At 40.8% G+C, this 12,500-nt stretch overlaps 2 protein-coding genes across 2 annotated transcripts in view; one reads left to right on the top strand and one right to left on the bottom strand.

Moving 5' to 3' along the window:
• Window positions 1-2,828, top strand: part of LOC145867282 (NLR family CARD domain-containing protein 3-like) — a 4,337-nt gene extending 1,509 nt beyond the window's left edge. The window contains exons 2-3 of the mRNA XM_082971351.1: window positions 151-1,957; window positions 2,190-2,828. Of these exons, the coding sequence (XP_082827477.1) occupies window positions 151-1,957; window positions 2,190-2,379 (1,997 nt within the window). The 3' untranslated portion in view covers window positions 2,380-2,828. The remainder of the gene's footprint in view (window positions 1-150; window positions 1,958-2,189) is intronic.
• Window positions 1-12,500, bottom strand: part of LOC145867291 (uncharacterized) — a 358,109-nt gene that overhangs the window by 267,799 nt on the left and 77,810 nt on the right. The gene's annotated exons all lie outside the window — the stretch shown is intronic.

Genomic DNA, 12,500 nt, shown 5'->3' with positions numbered 1-12,500 from the left:
AGTCTGTAATGCATTATGAAAACATTTACACATTTATATAGACAGTTATATATGTGAAGAAATTAGTATAATTTAAAATGTTATAACAGTCCTACAATACTGTAGGCATTAAAACAGACGTAATATTAATATCCTCTGTGTTATTTCTAGATTCAGATGAGCTTGCTGAGATTTGCCAACGTGAACTCAAATCTAATCTAAAGAACAAGTTTCAATGTGTATTTGAGGGGATCGCTAAACAAGGAAACCCAACACTTCTCAATAAGATCTACACAGAGCTCTACATCACAGAGGGAGGAACAGGAGAGGTCAATAATGAACATGAGCTGAGACAGATTGAGACAACAACCAGGAAACAAGCAAGACCAGAGTCTGCAATCAAATGTAACGACATCTTCAAACCCTTAACTGGACAAGACAAACGTATCAGAACTGTGCTGACAAAGGGAGTCGCTGGCATTGGAAAAACAGTCTCTGTGCAGAAGTTCATTCTGGACTGGGCTGAAGGAAAAGCAAATCAGGATGTCCAATTTGTATTTTCATTCCCTTTTCGGGAGCTGAATTTGATGAAAGAGGACAAACACACTTTCATTGAACTTCTGAATCACTTCTCAATGGAAACTAAACAATCAAGAATCTCCAACTTTGACAAGTACAAAGTCCTGTTCATCTTTGATGGTCTGGATGAGTGCCGACTGCCCCTAGACTTCCAGAAGAACAAGATCTGTTGGGACGTCACAGAGTCAACCTCAGTGGATGTTCTGCTGACAAATCTCATCAAGGGAAATCTGCTTCCCTCTGCTCTCCTCTGGATAACTACCCGACCTGCAGCAGCCAATAAGATCCCTTCAGGGTGTGTTGACCAGGTGACAGAGGTACGAGGGTTCAATGACCCACAGAAGGAGGAGTACTTCAGGAAGAGATTCAGTGATGAGGACCTGGCCAGCAGAATCATCTCACACATAAAGACATCAAGGAGCCTCCACATCATGTGCCACATTCCAGTCTTCTGTTGGATTTCTGCAACAGTCCTCGAACACATGCTGGAACATAAGAGAGAAGAGATGCCCAAGACTCTGACTGAGATGTACACACACCTTGTGGTGTTTCATACCAAACAGAAGAATGAAAAGTATCTTGGGAAAGAAGAGACAGGTCCACACTGGAATAAAGAGAGCATTCTGTCACTGGGAAAACTGGCTTTTCAACAGCTAGTGAAGGGCAATCTGATTTTCTATGAAAAAGACCTGAAAGAGGCTGGCATTGATGTCAATGAAGCCTCAGTGTACTCAGGATTGTGCACACAGCTCTTTAAAGAGGAATGTGGGCTGTACCAGAACAAGGTGTACTGCTTTGTTCATCTGAGCATTCAGGAGTTTCTGGCTGCTGTATATGTGTTCCTCTCATTCATCAACAACAATGAGAATCTAATGGATGAACCTCAATCAATGTTCAGATACGTTTTCTCGCTGTTCAGAGACAAGCCTGAAGTTACTGAAGTTACTGTCTACAAGAGTGCCCTGGATAAAGCCTTACAAAGTGAGACAGGAAACCTGGACCTGTTCCTCCGCTTCCTTCTGGGCCTCTCACTGGAATCCAATCAGAAGCACTTACGAGGTCTACTGACAAAGACAAGAAGCAGCTCACAGAGCCATGAAGAAACAGTCAAGTACATCAAGAAGAAGATCAGGGAGAATCCTTCTCCAGAGAGGAGCATCAATCTGTTCCACTGTCTGAATGAACTGAATGACCATTCTCTAGTGGAGGAGATCCAAAGCTACCTGAGATCAGGAAGTCTCTCAGAACCCAACCTGTCACCTGCACAGTGGTCAGCTCTGGCCTTTGTATTGCTGACTTCAGAAAAGGAGCTGGATGTGTTTGACCTGAAGAAATTCTCCAGATCAGAGGAAGGTCTTCTGAGGCTGCTGCCAGTGGTCAAAGCCTCCAGAGCTGCTCTGTGAGTAAATAAAATGACATATAAGAAGTATTCATCAGGAAGAAATATTATGTTTGGAGAAAAATATGTATTATAATATGTATATTGAAAAACATATTGAATAAATGCATTGATGGAAGATGAATCTATGTGTTGTTTGGGAATATGAACCAAATGCATCTACCCTTGTCCTTCTACACTACTGGTGTTAAATTACCAGTGTGTTTGTGAAGTCATGATGATCTCGTTGCAGGCTGTCAGGCTGTGGAGTCACAAAGAAAGGCTGTGCTTCTCTGGTCTCAGCTCTGAAGTCAAACCCCTCACACCTGAGAGAGCTGGACCTGAGTAACAATGACCTGAAGGATTCAGGAGTGAAGCTGCTCTCTGCTGGACTGGAGGATCCACACTGTAAACTGGAGACGCTGAGGTCAGTATTCCTGTAGTTGGTCAACAAGTGATAACTGTTCACCAGATCCACATGTGTTTACCAGGCACACATAGTCCACACCATATGTGTTTGGACAGTGAAGCTTACAGTTTTAAATGTGGTGCTATGATCCAGCATTTTGGATTTGAGATAGAATGTTTCATATTAGGTGACAGTACAGAATGTCACCTTTTATTTTAGGGTATTTTCATACATAGCTGTGTTACTGTTAAGAAAGGAAAGCACTTTATGTATTTAGTTCTCCCATTTGAAAAAGTTGTACATATTCGGACAAATTCACTTATATTGTATTAAAGTTTTCATAAGTTTAGTATTTAGTCCCATGATCCATGCCTGCAGTGATTACATCAATTGTGATTCTACAAACCTGTTGAATTCATTTGCAGTTTGTCTTGGTTGTGTTTTGGATGATGTTTTTCCTAATAGAAACTGAATGGTGAATAATGTCCTGTCATTTTGGAGTCACTTCACTTGTATTGTCAGTAAGAATAGAAGATGTTTCTGAACACTTCTACATTAATGTGGATGCTACCATGATTATGAATAATCATGAATGAATCGTTAATGATGATGAATGAGAAATTTACAGAGGCACAAAGATCAGACCCCCTCTGTTATTGGTGTTATTCTGTATACTTCTGGCCCTTCTTTGGACACTGTGTTAACTAACCTCTAGACGAGCTTCAATGCCATACAGCTCTCCTTCCGTGGCCTCCAACTGCTCTTAAATACAAGTAAAACTAAATGCATGCTCTTCAACCGATCGCTGCCTGCACCTGCCCGCCTGTCCAGCATCACTACTCTGGACGGTTCTGACTTAGAATATGTGGACAACTACAAATACCTAGGTGTCTGGTTAGACTGTAAACTCTCCTTCCAGACTTATATTAAACATCTCCAATCCAAAATTAAATCTAGAATTGGCTTCCTATTTCGCAACATAGCATCCTTCACTCATGCTGCAAACATACCCTTATAAAACTGACCATCCTACCGATCCTCGACTTCGGCGATGTCATTTACAAAATAGCCTCCAATACCCTACTCAATAAATTAGATGCAGTCTATCACAGTGCCATCCGTTTTGTCTCAATCAGAAAGATTTGTCATGACGTTGGCCTCTTTGGGTACAGGAAGGACAGTTGACCCCCTCCCCTTTGTACCATCCCCCAACCTACCTTCCCAACCACCCAGGCCCTGTGTGAAAGGGTTGTAAAAACTCTAAGAGGAGTCTCTGGCCACATGGCCCATAGAGAGACACAGGAAATTCTTCCAACTCACAGAATTGGGGAGCCAAGCGACATTTGTGTTCTGGAGAAGGTATGGAAGATTGGTGAAGAATCCAGCTACGAACTGGTCCGCTTGGTACAATTTTGTGATACTCAGAAGAGACAATATAGCCATATTACCATAAAACTGTTTATATAATAGCCTCAGCTTAACCTCTCTGGGCTAGGCGGGACGAATTCGTCCCACCTACGTAACAGCCACTGGCAGCCTGTGGCGCGATTTTCAAAACCTTAAAAATCCTATTACTTCAATTTCTCAAACATATGACTATTTTACAGCTATTTAAAGACAAGACTCTCGTTAATCTAACCACACTGTCCGATTTCAAAAAGGCTTTACAACGAAAGCAAAACATTAGATTATGTCAGCAGAGTACCAAGCCAGAAATAATCAGACACCCATTTTTCAAGCCAGCATATAATGTCACCAAAACCCAGAAGACAGCTAAATGCAGCACTCACCTTTGATGATCTTCATCAGATGACAACCCTAGGACATTATGTTATACAATACATGCATGTTTTGTTCAATCAAGTTCATATTTATATCAAAAACCAGCTTTTTACATTAGCATGTGACGTTCAGAACTAGCATACCCCCCGCAAACTTCCGGGGAATTCGCTAACATTTTACTAAATTACTCACGATAAACGTTCACAAAAAGCATAACAATTATTTTAAGAATTATAGATACAGACCTCCTCTATGCACTCGATATGTCCGATTTTAAAATAGCTTTTTGGTGAAAGCACATTTTGCAATATTCTAAGTACATAGCCCAGGCATCACGGGCTCGCTATTTAGACACCCGGCAAGTTTAGCACTCACCATAATCATATTTACTATTATAAAAGTTTGATTACCTTTTGTTGTCTTCGTCAGAATGCACACCCAGGACTGCTACTTCAATAACAAATGTTGGTTTGGTCCAAAATAATCCATCGTTATATCCGAATAGCGGCGTTTTGTTCGTGCGTTCCAGACACTATCCGAAATAGTAAAGAAGTGTCGCGCGCATGGCGCAATTCGTGACAATAAAATTCTAAATATTCCATTACCGTACTTCGAAGCATGTCAACCGCTGTTTAAAATAAATTTTTACGACATTTTTCTCGTAGAAAAGCGATAATATTCCGACAGGGAATCTCCTTTTGGGCAAACAGAGGAAAAAATCCCAAAGGCGGGGGCGGTCGGGTCACGCGCCTAAGCCCAGTGTCCCTTGATCGGCCACTTGAGAAAGGCGATAATGTGTTTCAGCCTGGGGCTGGAATGACGACATTCTGTTTTTTCCCGGGCTCTGAGCGCCTATGGACGACGTGGGAAGTGTCACGTTAGAGCAGAGATTCCTTAGTAAATGATAGAGATGGAAAAGAAGTTCAAGAAATGGTCAGACAGGCCACTTCCTGTAAAGGAATCTCTCAGGTTTTGACCTGCCATTTGAGTTCTGTTATACTCACAGACACCATTCAAACAGTTTTAGAAAATTTAGGGTGTTTTCTATCCATATGTAATAAGTATATGCATATTCTAGTTACTGGGTAGGAGTGGTAACCAGATTAAATCGGGTATGTTTTTTATCCAGCCGTGTCAATACTGCCCCCTATCCTAAACAGGTTAACCTCTCTAGGCTAGGCGGGACGAATTCGTCCCATCTACGTAACAGCCACGGCTATCCTGTGGCGCGATTTTCAAAACCTTAAAAATCCTATTACTTCAATTTCTCAAACATATGACTTTTTTACAGCCATTTAAAGACAAGACTCTCGTTAATCTAACCACACTGTCCGATTTCAAAAAGGCTTTACAACGAAAGCAAAACATTAGATTATGTCAGCAGAGTACCAAGCCAGAAATAATCAGACACCCATTTTTCAAGCCAGCATATAATGTCACCAAAACCCAGAAGACAGCTAAATGCAGCACTCACCTTTGATGATCTTCATCAGATGACAACCCTAGGACATTATGTTATACAATACATGCATGTTTTGTTCAATCAAGTTCATATTTATATCAAAAACCAGCTTTTTACATTAGCATGTGACGTTCAGAACTAGCATACCCCCCGCAAACTTCCGGGGAATTCGCTAACATTTTACTAAATTACTCACGATAAACGTTCACAAAAAGCATAACAATTATTTTAAGAATTATAGATACAGACCTCCTCTATGCACTCGATATGTCCGATTTTAAAATAGCTTTTTGGTGAAAGCACATTTTGCAATATTCTAAGTACATAGCCCAGGCATCACGGGCTCGCTATTTAGACACCCGGCAAGTTTAGCACTCACCATAATCATATTTACTATTATAAAAATTTCATTACCTTTTGTTGTCTTCGTCAGAATACACACCCAGGACAGCTACTTCAATAACAAATGTTGGTTTGGTCCAAAATAATCCATCGTTATATCCGAATAGCGGCGTTTTGTTCGTGCGTTCCAGACACTATCCGAAATAGTAAAGAAGTGTCACGCGCTTGGCGCAATTCGTGACAATAAAATTCTAAGTATTCCATTACCGTACTTCGAAGCATGTCAACCGCTGTTTAAAATCAATTTTTACGACATTTTTCTCGTAGAAAAGCGATAATATTCCGACAGGGAATCTCCTTTTCGGCAAACAGAGGAAAAAATCCCAAAGGCGGGGGCGGTCGGGGTCACGCGCATAAGCTAGTGTCTCTTGATCGGCCACTTGAGAAAGGCGATAATGTGTTTCAGCCTGGGGCTGGAATGACGACATTCTGTTTTTTCCCGGGCTCTGAGCGCCTATGGACGACGTGGGAAGTGTCACGTTAGAGCAGAGATCCTTAGTAAATGATAGAGATGGAAAAGAAGTTCAACAAATGGTCAGACAGGCCACTTCCTGTAAAGGAATCTCTCAGGTTTTGACCTGCCATTTGAGTTCTGTTATACTCACAGACACCATTCAAACAGTTTTAGAAAATTTAGGGTGTTTTCTATCCATATGTAATAAGTATATGCATATTCTAGTTACTGAGTAGGAGTGGTAACCAGATTAAATCGGGTATGTTTTTTATCCAGCCGTGTCAATGCTGCCCCCTAGCCCTAACAGGTTAAGACTTGCATCATAATGGTTGTATAAAATGTATTAATAAGGATAAAGCTATTTGTAATACATTGAGATGCTATGTACTGATGTTAATGTGATAGAATTGGATTTCTGTACCAAGCTTCACTCAGCCATCGGCACGCCCCCCAAGGGACACAGACAAGACCAGGCGTCATTTCACAAGCCTGTTCAAGGGTCACTATAAAACCCACCCTGATTTACATTTCTTCAGACCAGGCCTCCACTCCATGGCCAATAGGTTTTACCATCCAATTCCTTTACTGAAAGTGAACCATACCATGTGGTTAACTTTTAGACTATTGATACCGACAGAATAAGAACAAGTCTTTGATATTAATTATTAGTCTGCAGCTAAGTAAATTATATCATCGAACGCGAAGACCAACGAAACATCCATTCTATAACAACATTAATGAATGTCGCTTTGAAAGATCCATTCTAACCGAGAGAGAGAGAGAGACAAAACTCTCCACAGAACGACGCTCGAACAAGGATCCCGACGACGACACATGAGCGTAAATATATATTGATTGCAATTGTTCCCGAATGAGTGAGCCTTCAATTGTCAATTGTTAATATTAATGAACTCTGTGTACATTCTCAGCTGACCGTTTATGACCCATTGTCTAACAGACCAGCCATGCCTGTTAGCCATTAGGGCACATTACTATACCAATCCTTTGTGACGATAATTACTGTTTGTATGTTTTCTGTTAATTACTTAGTGTAGTAAATAAATGATTTTAAGACAATTGATGTATGGATGATTTTAGTAAAGACTGGGTTCGTGCAGATACAACAATTTACGATGTTTGGAATGAGACTGGACTCGAGGTAAAATACACCATTTAAACCAGAAGATAATCGGCCTATACTATAATATTATAGTAGAGGAAAGTTATATTAGGAAAATTATAGCTTTGTAATCTGAATATTCTCCTTGGTGCCTCGATCTCCGAGTTAATTACAATTAAACGATTAATCAGTTTAATCGTGTGATAATAATTACAGGGAGTTAATTGATAAACATGTCTTCAGTTTAATGGTACCCCAATGACACGACAGATTTCTGGCTCCCAGGTGTCTTTTATACAGGTAACGAGCTGAGATTAGGAGCACACTCTTAAAGGGAGTGCTCCTAACCGCAACTTAAAAAAGACACCTGTCCACAGAAGCAATCAATCAATCAGATTCCAAACTCTCCACCATGGCCAAGACCAAAGAGCTCTCCAAGGATGTCAGGGACAAGATTGTAGACCTACACAAGGCTGGAATGGGCTACACGACCATCGCCAAGCAGCTTGGTGAGAAGGTGACAACATTTGGTGCGATTATTCGCAAATGGAAGAAACACAAAAGAACTTTCAATATCCCTCGGCCTGGGGCTCCATGCAAGATCTCACCTCGTGGAGTTGCAATGATCATGAGAACGGTGAGGAATCAGCCCAGAACTCCACGGGAGGATCTTGTCAATGATCTTAAGGCAGCTGGGACCACAGTCACCAAGAAAACAATTGGTAACACACTAGGACGGAAATCCTGCAGCGCCCGCAAGGTCCCCCTGCTCAAGAAAGCACATATACATGCCCGTCTGAAGTTTGCCAATGAACATCTGAATGATTCAGAGGACAACTGGTGAAAATGTTGTGGTCAGATGAGACCAAAATGGAGCTCTTTGACATCAACTCAACTCGCAGTGTTTGGAGGAGGAGGATTGCTGCCTATGACCCCAAGAACACCATCTCCACCGTCAAACATGGAGGTGGAAACATTATGCTTTGGGGGTGTTTTTCTGCTAAGGGGACAGGACAACTTCACTGCATCAAAGGGACAATAGACGGGGCCATGTAACGTCAAATCTTGGGTGAGAACCTCCTTCCCTCAGCCAGGGCATTGAAAATGGGTTGTGGATGGGTATTCCAGCATGACAATGACCCAAAACACACGGCCAAGGCAACAAAGGAGTGGCTCAAGAAGAAGCACATTAAGGTCCTGGAGTGGCCTAGCCAGTCTCCAGACCTTAATCCCATAGAAAATCTGTGGAGGGAGCTGAAGGTTCGAGTTGCCAAACGTCAGCCTCGAAACCTTAATGACTTGGAGAAGATCTGCAAAGAGGAGTGGGACAAAATCCCTCCCGAGATGTGTGCAAACCTGGTGGCCAACTACAAGAAAGGGTTTTGCCACCAAGTAATAAGTCATGTTTTGCAGAGGGGTCAAATACTCATTTCCCTCATTAAAATGCAAATAATTGTATAACATTTTTGACATGCGTTTTTCTTGATTTTTTTGCTGTTATTCTGTCTCTCACTGTTCAAATAAACCTACCATTAAAATTATAGACTGATCATTTCTTTGTCAGTGGGCAAACGTACAAAATCAGCAGGGGATCAAATACTTTTTTCCCCCACTGTACTACCCACCACTGCGACCTGTACGCTCTCGTTGTCTGGCCCTCGCTTCATACTCGTTGCTAAACCCACTGGCTCCAGGTCATCTACAAGACCCTGCTAGGTAAAGTCCCCCCTTATCTCCGCTCACTGGTCACCATAGCAGCACCCACCTGTAGCACGCGCTCCAGCAGGTATATCTCCCTGGTCACCCCCAAAGCCAATTCCTCCTTCGGCCGCCTCTTCTTCCAGTTCTCTGCTGCCAATGACTGGAACGAACTACAAAAATCTCTAAAACTCAAAACACTTATCTCCCTCACTAGCTTTAAGCACCAGCTGTCAGAGCAGCTCACAGATTACTGCACCTGTACATAGCCCATCTATAATTTAGCCCAACTACCTCTTCCCCTACTGTATTTATTTATTTAGCTCCTTTGCACCCCATTATTTCTACTTTGCACTTTCTTCCACTGATATCTACCATTCCAGTGTTTTACTTGCTATATTGTATTTACTTTGCCACCATGGCCTTTTTTTGCCTTTACCTCCCTTATTTCACTTCATTTGCTCACATTGTATATAGACTTATTTTCTACTGTATTATTGACTGTATGTTTGTGTAATACTCTTGTTTGAACCAAGTATTGAGTTTATTTGTTATAATTAATTGGTTTTATATTTAAAAGATGATTGAATTGCTCCTAAACTGTAATGTTGTTAATGCATTATGCTTTTTGAAGAAATATTTATTTAATGTATAAGTGAATAGTTTGTTTTACTTTGAAGTTTCCGTTTTGAGCAATAAGGTCGCTTGTTAAGTTGTGGCCAATGGGAGTTGACCTGGTTAACGGGAGGGAAAAAGACGTTGATGAAAGGATGGACGTTTTACCTCAGGACGGTTGGTGAAGAAAAATTATAAAAGAAGACAACAGAACTACAACAAAACCCATAGCTACTAAGACATGAAGGGAAATACATGTTTTATTTAATAAAAGAGTTGTTATAATTTAGCTAAAACTTAGTAAAGACTGAAGCTACCGTCTCGTCGTGGAGGTATTAGACAGCTAGAGGTTAGCCTAGCATCGTGTGACACCGGGAGATAATTGCTTGGGAAGCTTAACGACTTCGTGTTGCCATGGGGATATCGGTTACTAAGGAGTACTGTCTGCATGTGTCGCTGTGCTTGCCTTGGAGTTTGTGAGGAAACCTGCATGGAACTGCCATACTTCGCTGAGGGAATATCTACCAAGTCGTGAGTAACCACAATGTGAGGTGCTTAATTTGGACACTGGTTGTGCACGACTCATTGGGGTTTATTATTTTTTTTATTTCTTTTGATGTTGTGTCTGAACATGTATTTGTGTTTGAAAATGTTTTAATACACATATGGAACATTATGTATGTTGCCTTGGTGGAGTCATTAATTGTTTTAATTTAATGCACGGGATGGTTTATCCTGATTCAATAACAGAAACCTATAATCATTTCATCTGAAGTTAATACCCTATTGTCATAACCCTAGATAGTTTACAATAGGAATTCTTATTGGAGATGTCCTTCTCACCTAAAGTCCCATGCTGCTGAGATACTCTACATATGTTAATGTTGTGAGAGTCATATTCAAGCCTGGTGAGAGGGTTACATTTGTTTAACTCCATGTGTTACTCTGTGTTGTTATATGTGTCGAACTGCTTTGCTTTATCTTGGCCAGGTCGCAATTGTAAATGAGAACTTGTTCTCAACTTGCCTACCTGGTTAAATAAAGGTGAAACAAATAAATAAAATTGGTAATGGTGAGAGGTTAGCATGTTTTGTTGTATCCTCTGTTATTGGTAATGGTGAGAGGTTAGCATGTTTTGTTGTATCCTCTGTTATTGGTAATGGTGAGAGGTTAGCATGTTTTGTTGTAGCCTCTGTTATTGGTAATGGTGAGAGGTTAGCATGTTTTGTTGTATCCTCTGTTATTGGTAATGGTGAGAGGTTAGCATGTTTTGTTGTAGCCTCTGTTATTGGTAATGGTGAGAGGTTAGCATGTTTTGTTGTAGCCTCTCATATTGGTAATGGTGAGAGGTTAGCATGTTTTGTTGTAGCCTCTGGTATTGGTAATGGTGAGAGGTTAGCATGTTTTGTTGTAGCCTCTGTTATTGGTAATGGTGAGAGGTTAGCATGTTTTGTTGTAGTCTCTGTTATTGGTAATGGTGAGAGGTTAGCATGTTTTGTTGTATCCTCTGTTATTGGTAATGGTGAGAGGTTAGCATGTTTTGTTGTATCCTCTGTTATTGGTAATGGTGAGAGGTTAGCATGTTTTGTTGTAGCCTCTGTTATTGGTAATGGTGAGAGGTTAGCATGTTTTGTTGTAGTCTCTGTTATTGGTAATGGTGAGAGTTTAGCATGTTTTGTTGTAACCTCTGTTATTGGTAATGGTGAGAGGTTAGCATGTTTTGTTGTGGCCTCTGTTATTGGTAATGGTGGGAGTTTAGCATGTTTTGTTGTAACCTCTGTTATTGGTAATGGTGAGAGGTTAGCATGTTTTGTTGTAACCTCTGTTATTGGTAATGGTGAGAGGTTAGCATGTTTTGTTGTAGCCTCTGTTATTGGTAATGGTGAGAGGTTAGCATGTTTTGTTGTGGCCTCTGTTATTGGTAATGGTGAGAGGTTAGCATGTTTTATTGTAGCCTCTGTTATTGGTAATAGTGAGAGGTTAGCATGTTTTGTTGTAGCCTCTGTTATTGGTAATGGTGAGAGGTTAGCATGTTTTGTTGTGGCCTCTGTTATTGGTAATGGTGAGAGGTTAGCATGTTTTGTTGTGGCCTCTGTTATTGGTAATGGTGAGAGGTTAGCATGTTTTGTTGTGGCCTCTGTTATTGGTAATGGTGAGAGGTTAGCATGTTTTGTTGTGGCCTCTGTTATTGGTAATGGTGAGAGGTTAGCATGTTTTGTTGTAGCCTCTGTTATTGGTAATGGTGAGAGGTTAGCATGTTTTGTTGTATCCTCTGTTATTGGTAATGGTGAGAGGGTAGCATGTTTTGTTGTATCCTCTGTTATTGGTAATGGTGAGAGGTTAGCATGTTTTATTGTAGCCTCTGTTATTGGTAATGGTGAGAGGTTAGCATGTTTTGTTGTAGCCTCTGTTATTGGTAATGGTGAGAGGTTAGCATGTGTTGTTGTAGCCTCTGTTATTGGTAATGGTGAGAGGTTAGCATGTTTTGTTGTAGTCTCTGTTATTGGTAATGGTGGGAGGTTAGCATGTTTTGTTGTATTCTCTGTTATTGGTAATGGTGAGAGGTTAGCATGTTTTGTTGTAGCCTCTGTTATTGGCAATGGTGAGAGGTTAGCATGTTTT

The sequence above is a fragment of the Salmo salar genome, unplaced genomic scaffold, assembly GCF_965601325.2.
Source record: "Salmo salar unplaced genomic scaffold, fSalSal1 ptg000257l, whole genome shotgun sequence".
NCBI lineage: Eukaryota > Metazoa > Chordata > Actinopteri > Salmoniformes > Salmonidae > Salmo > Salmo salar.
Note: the sequence above shows the minus strand (reverse complement) of the source record. Positions and strands in the feature narration are given on the sequence as shown.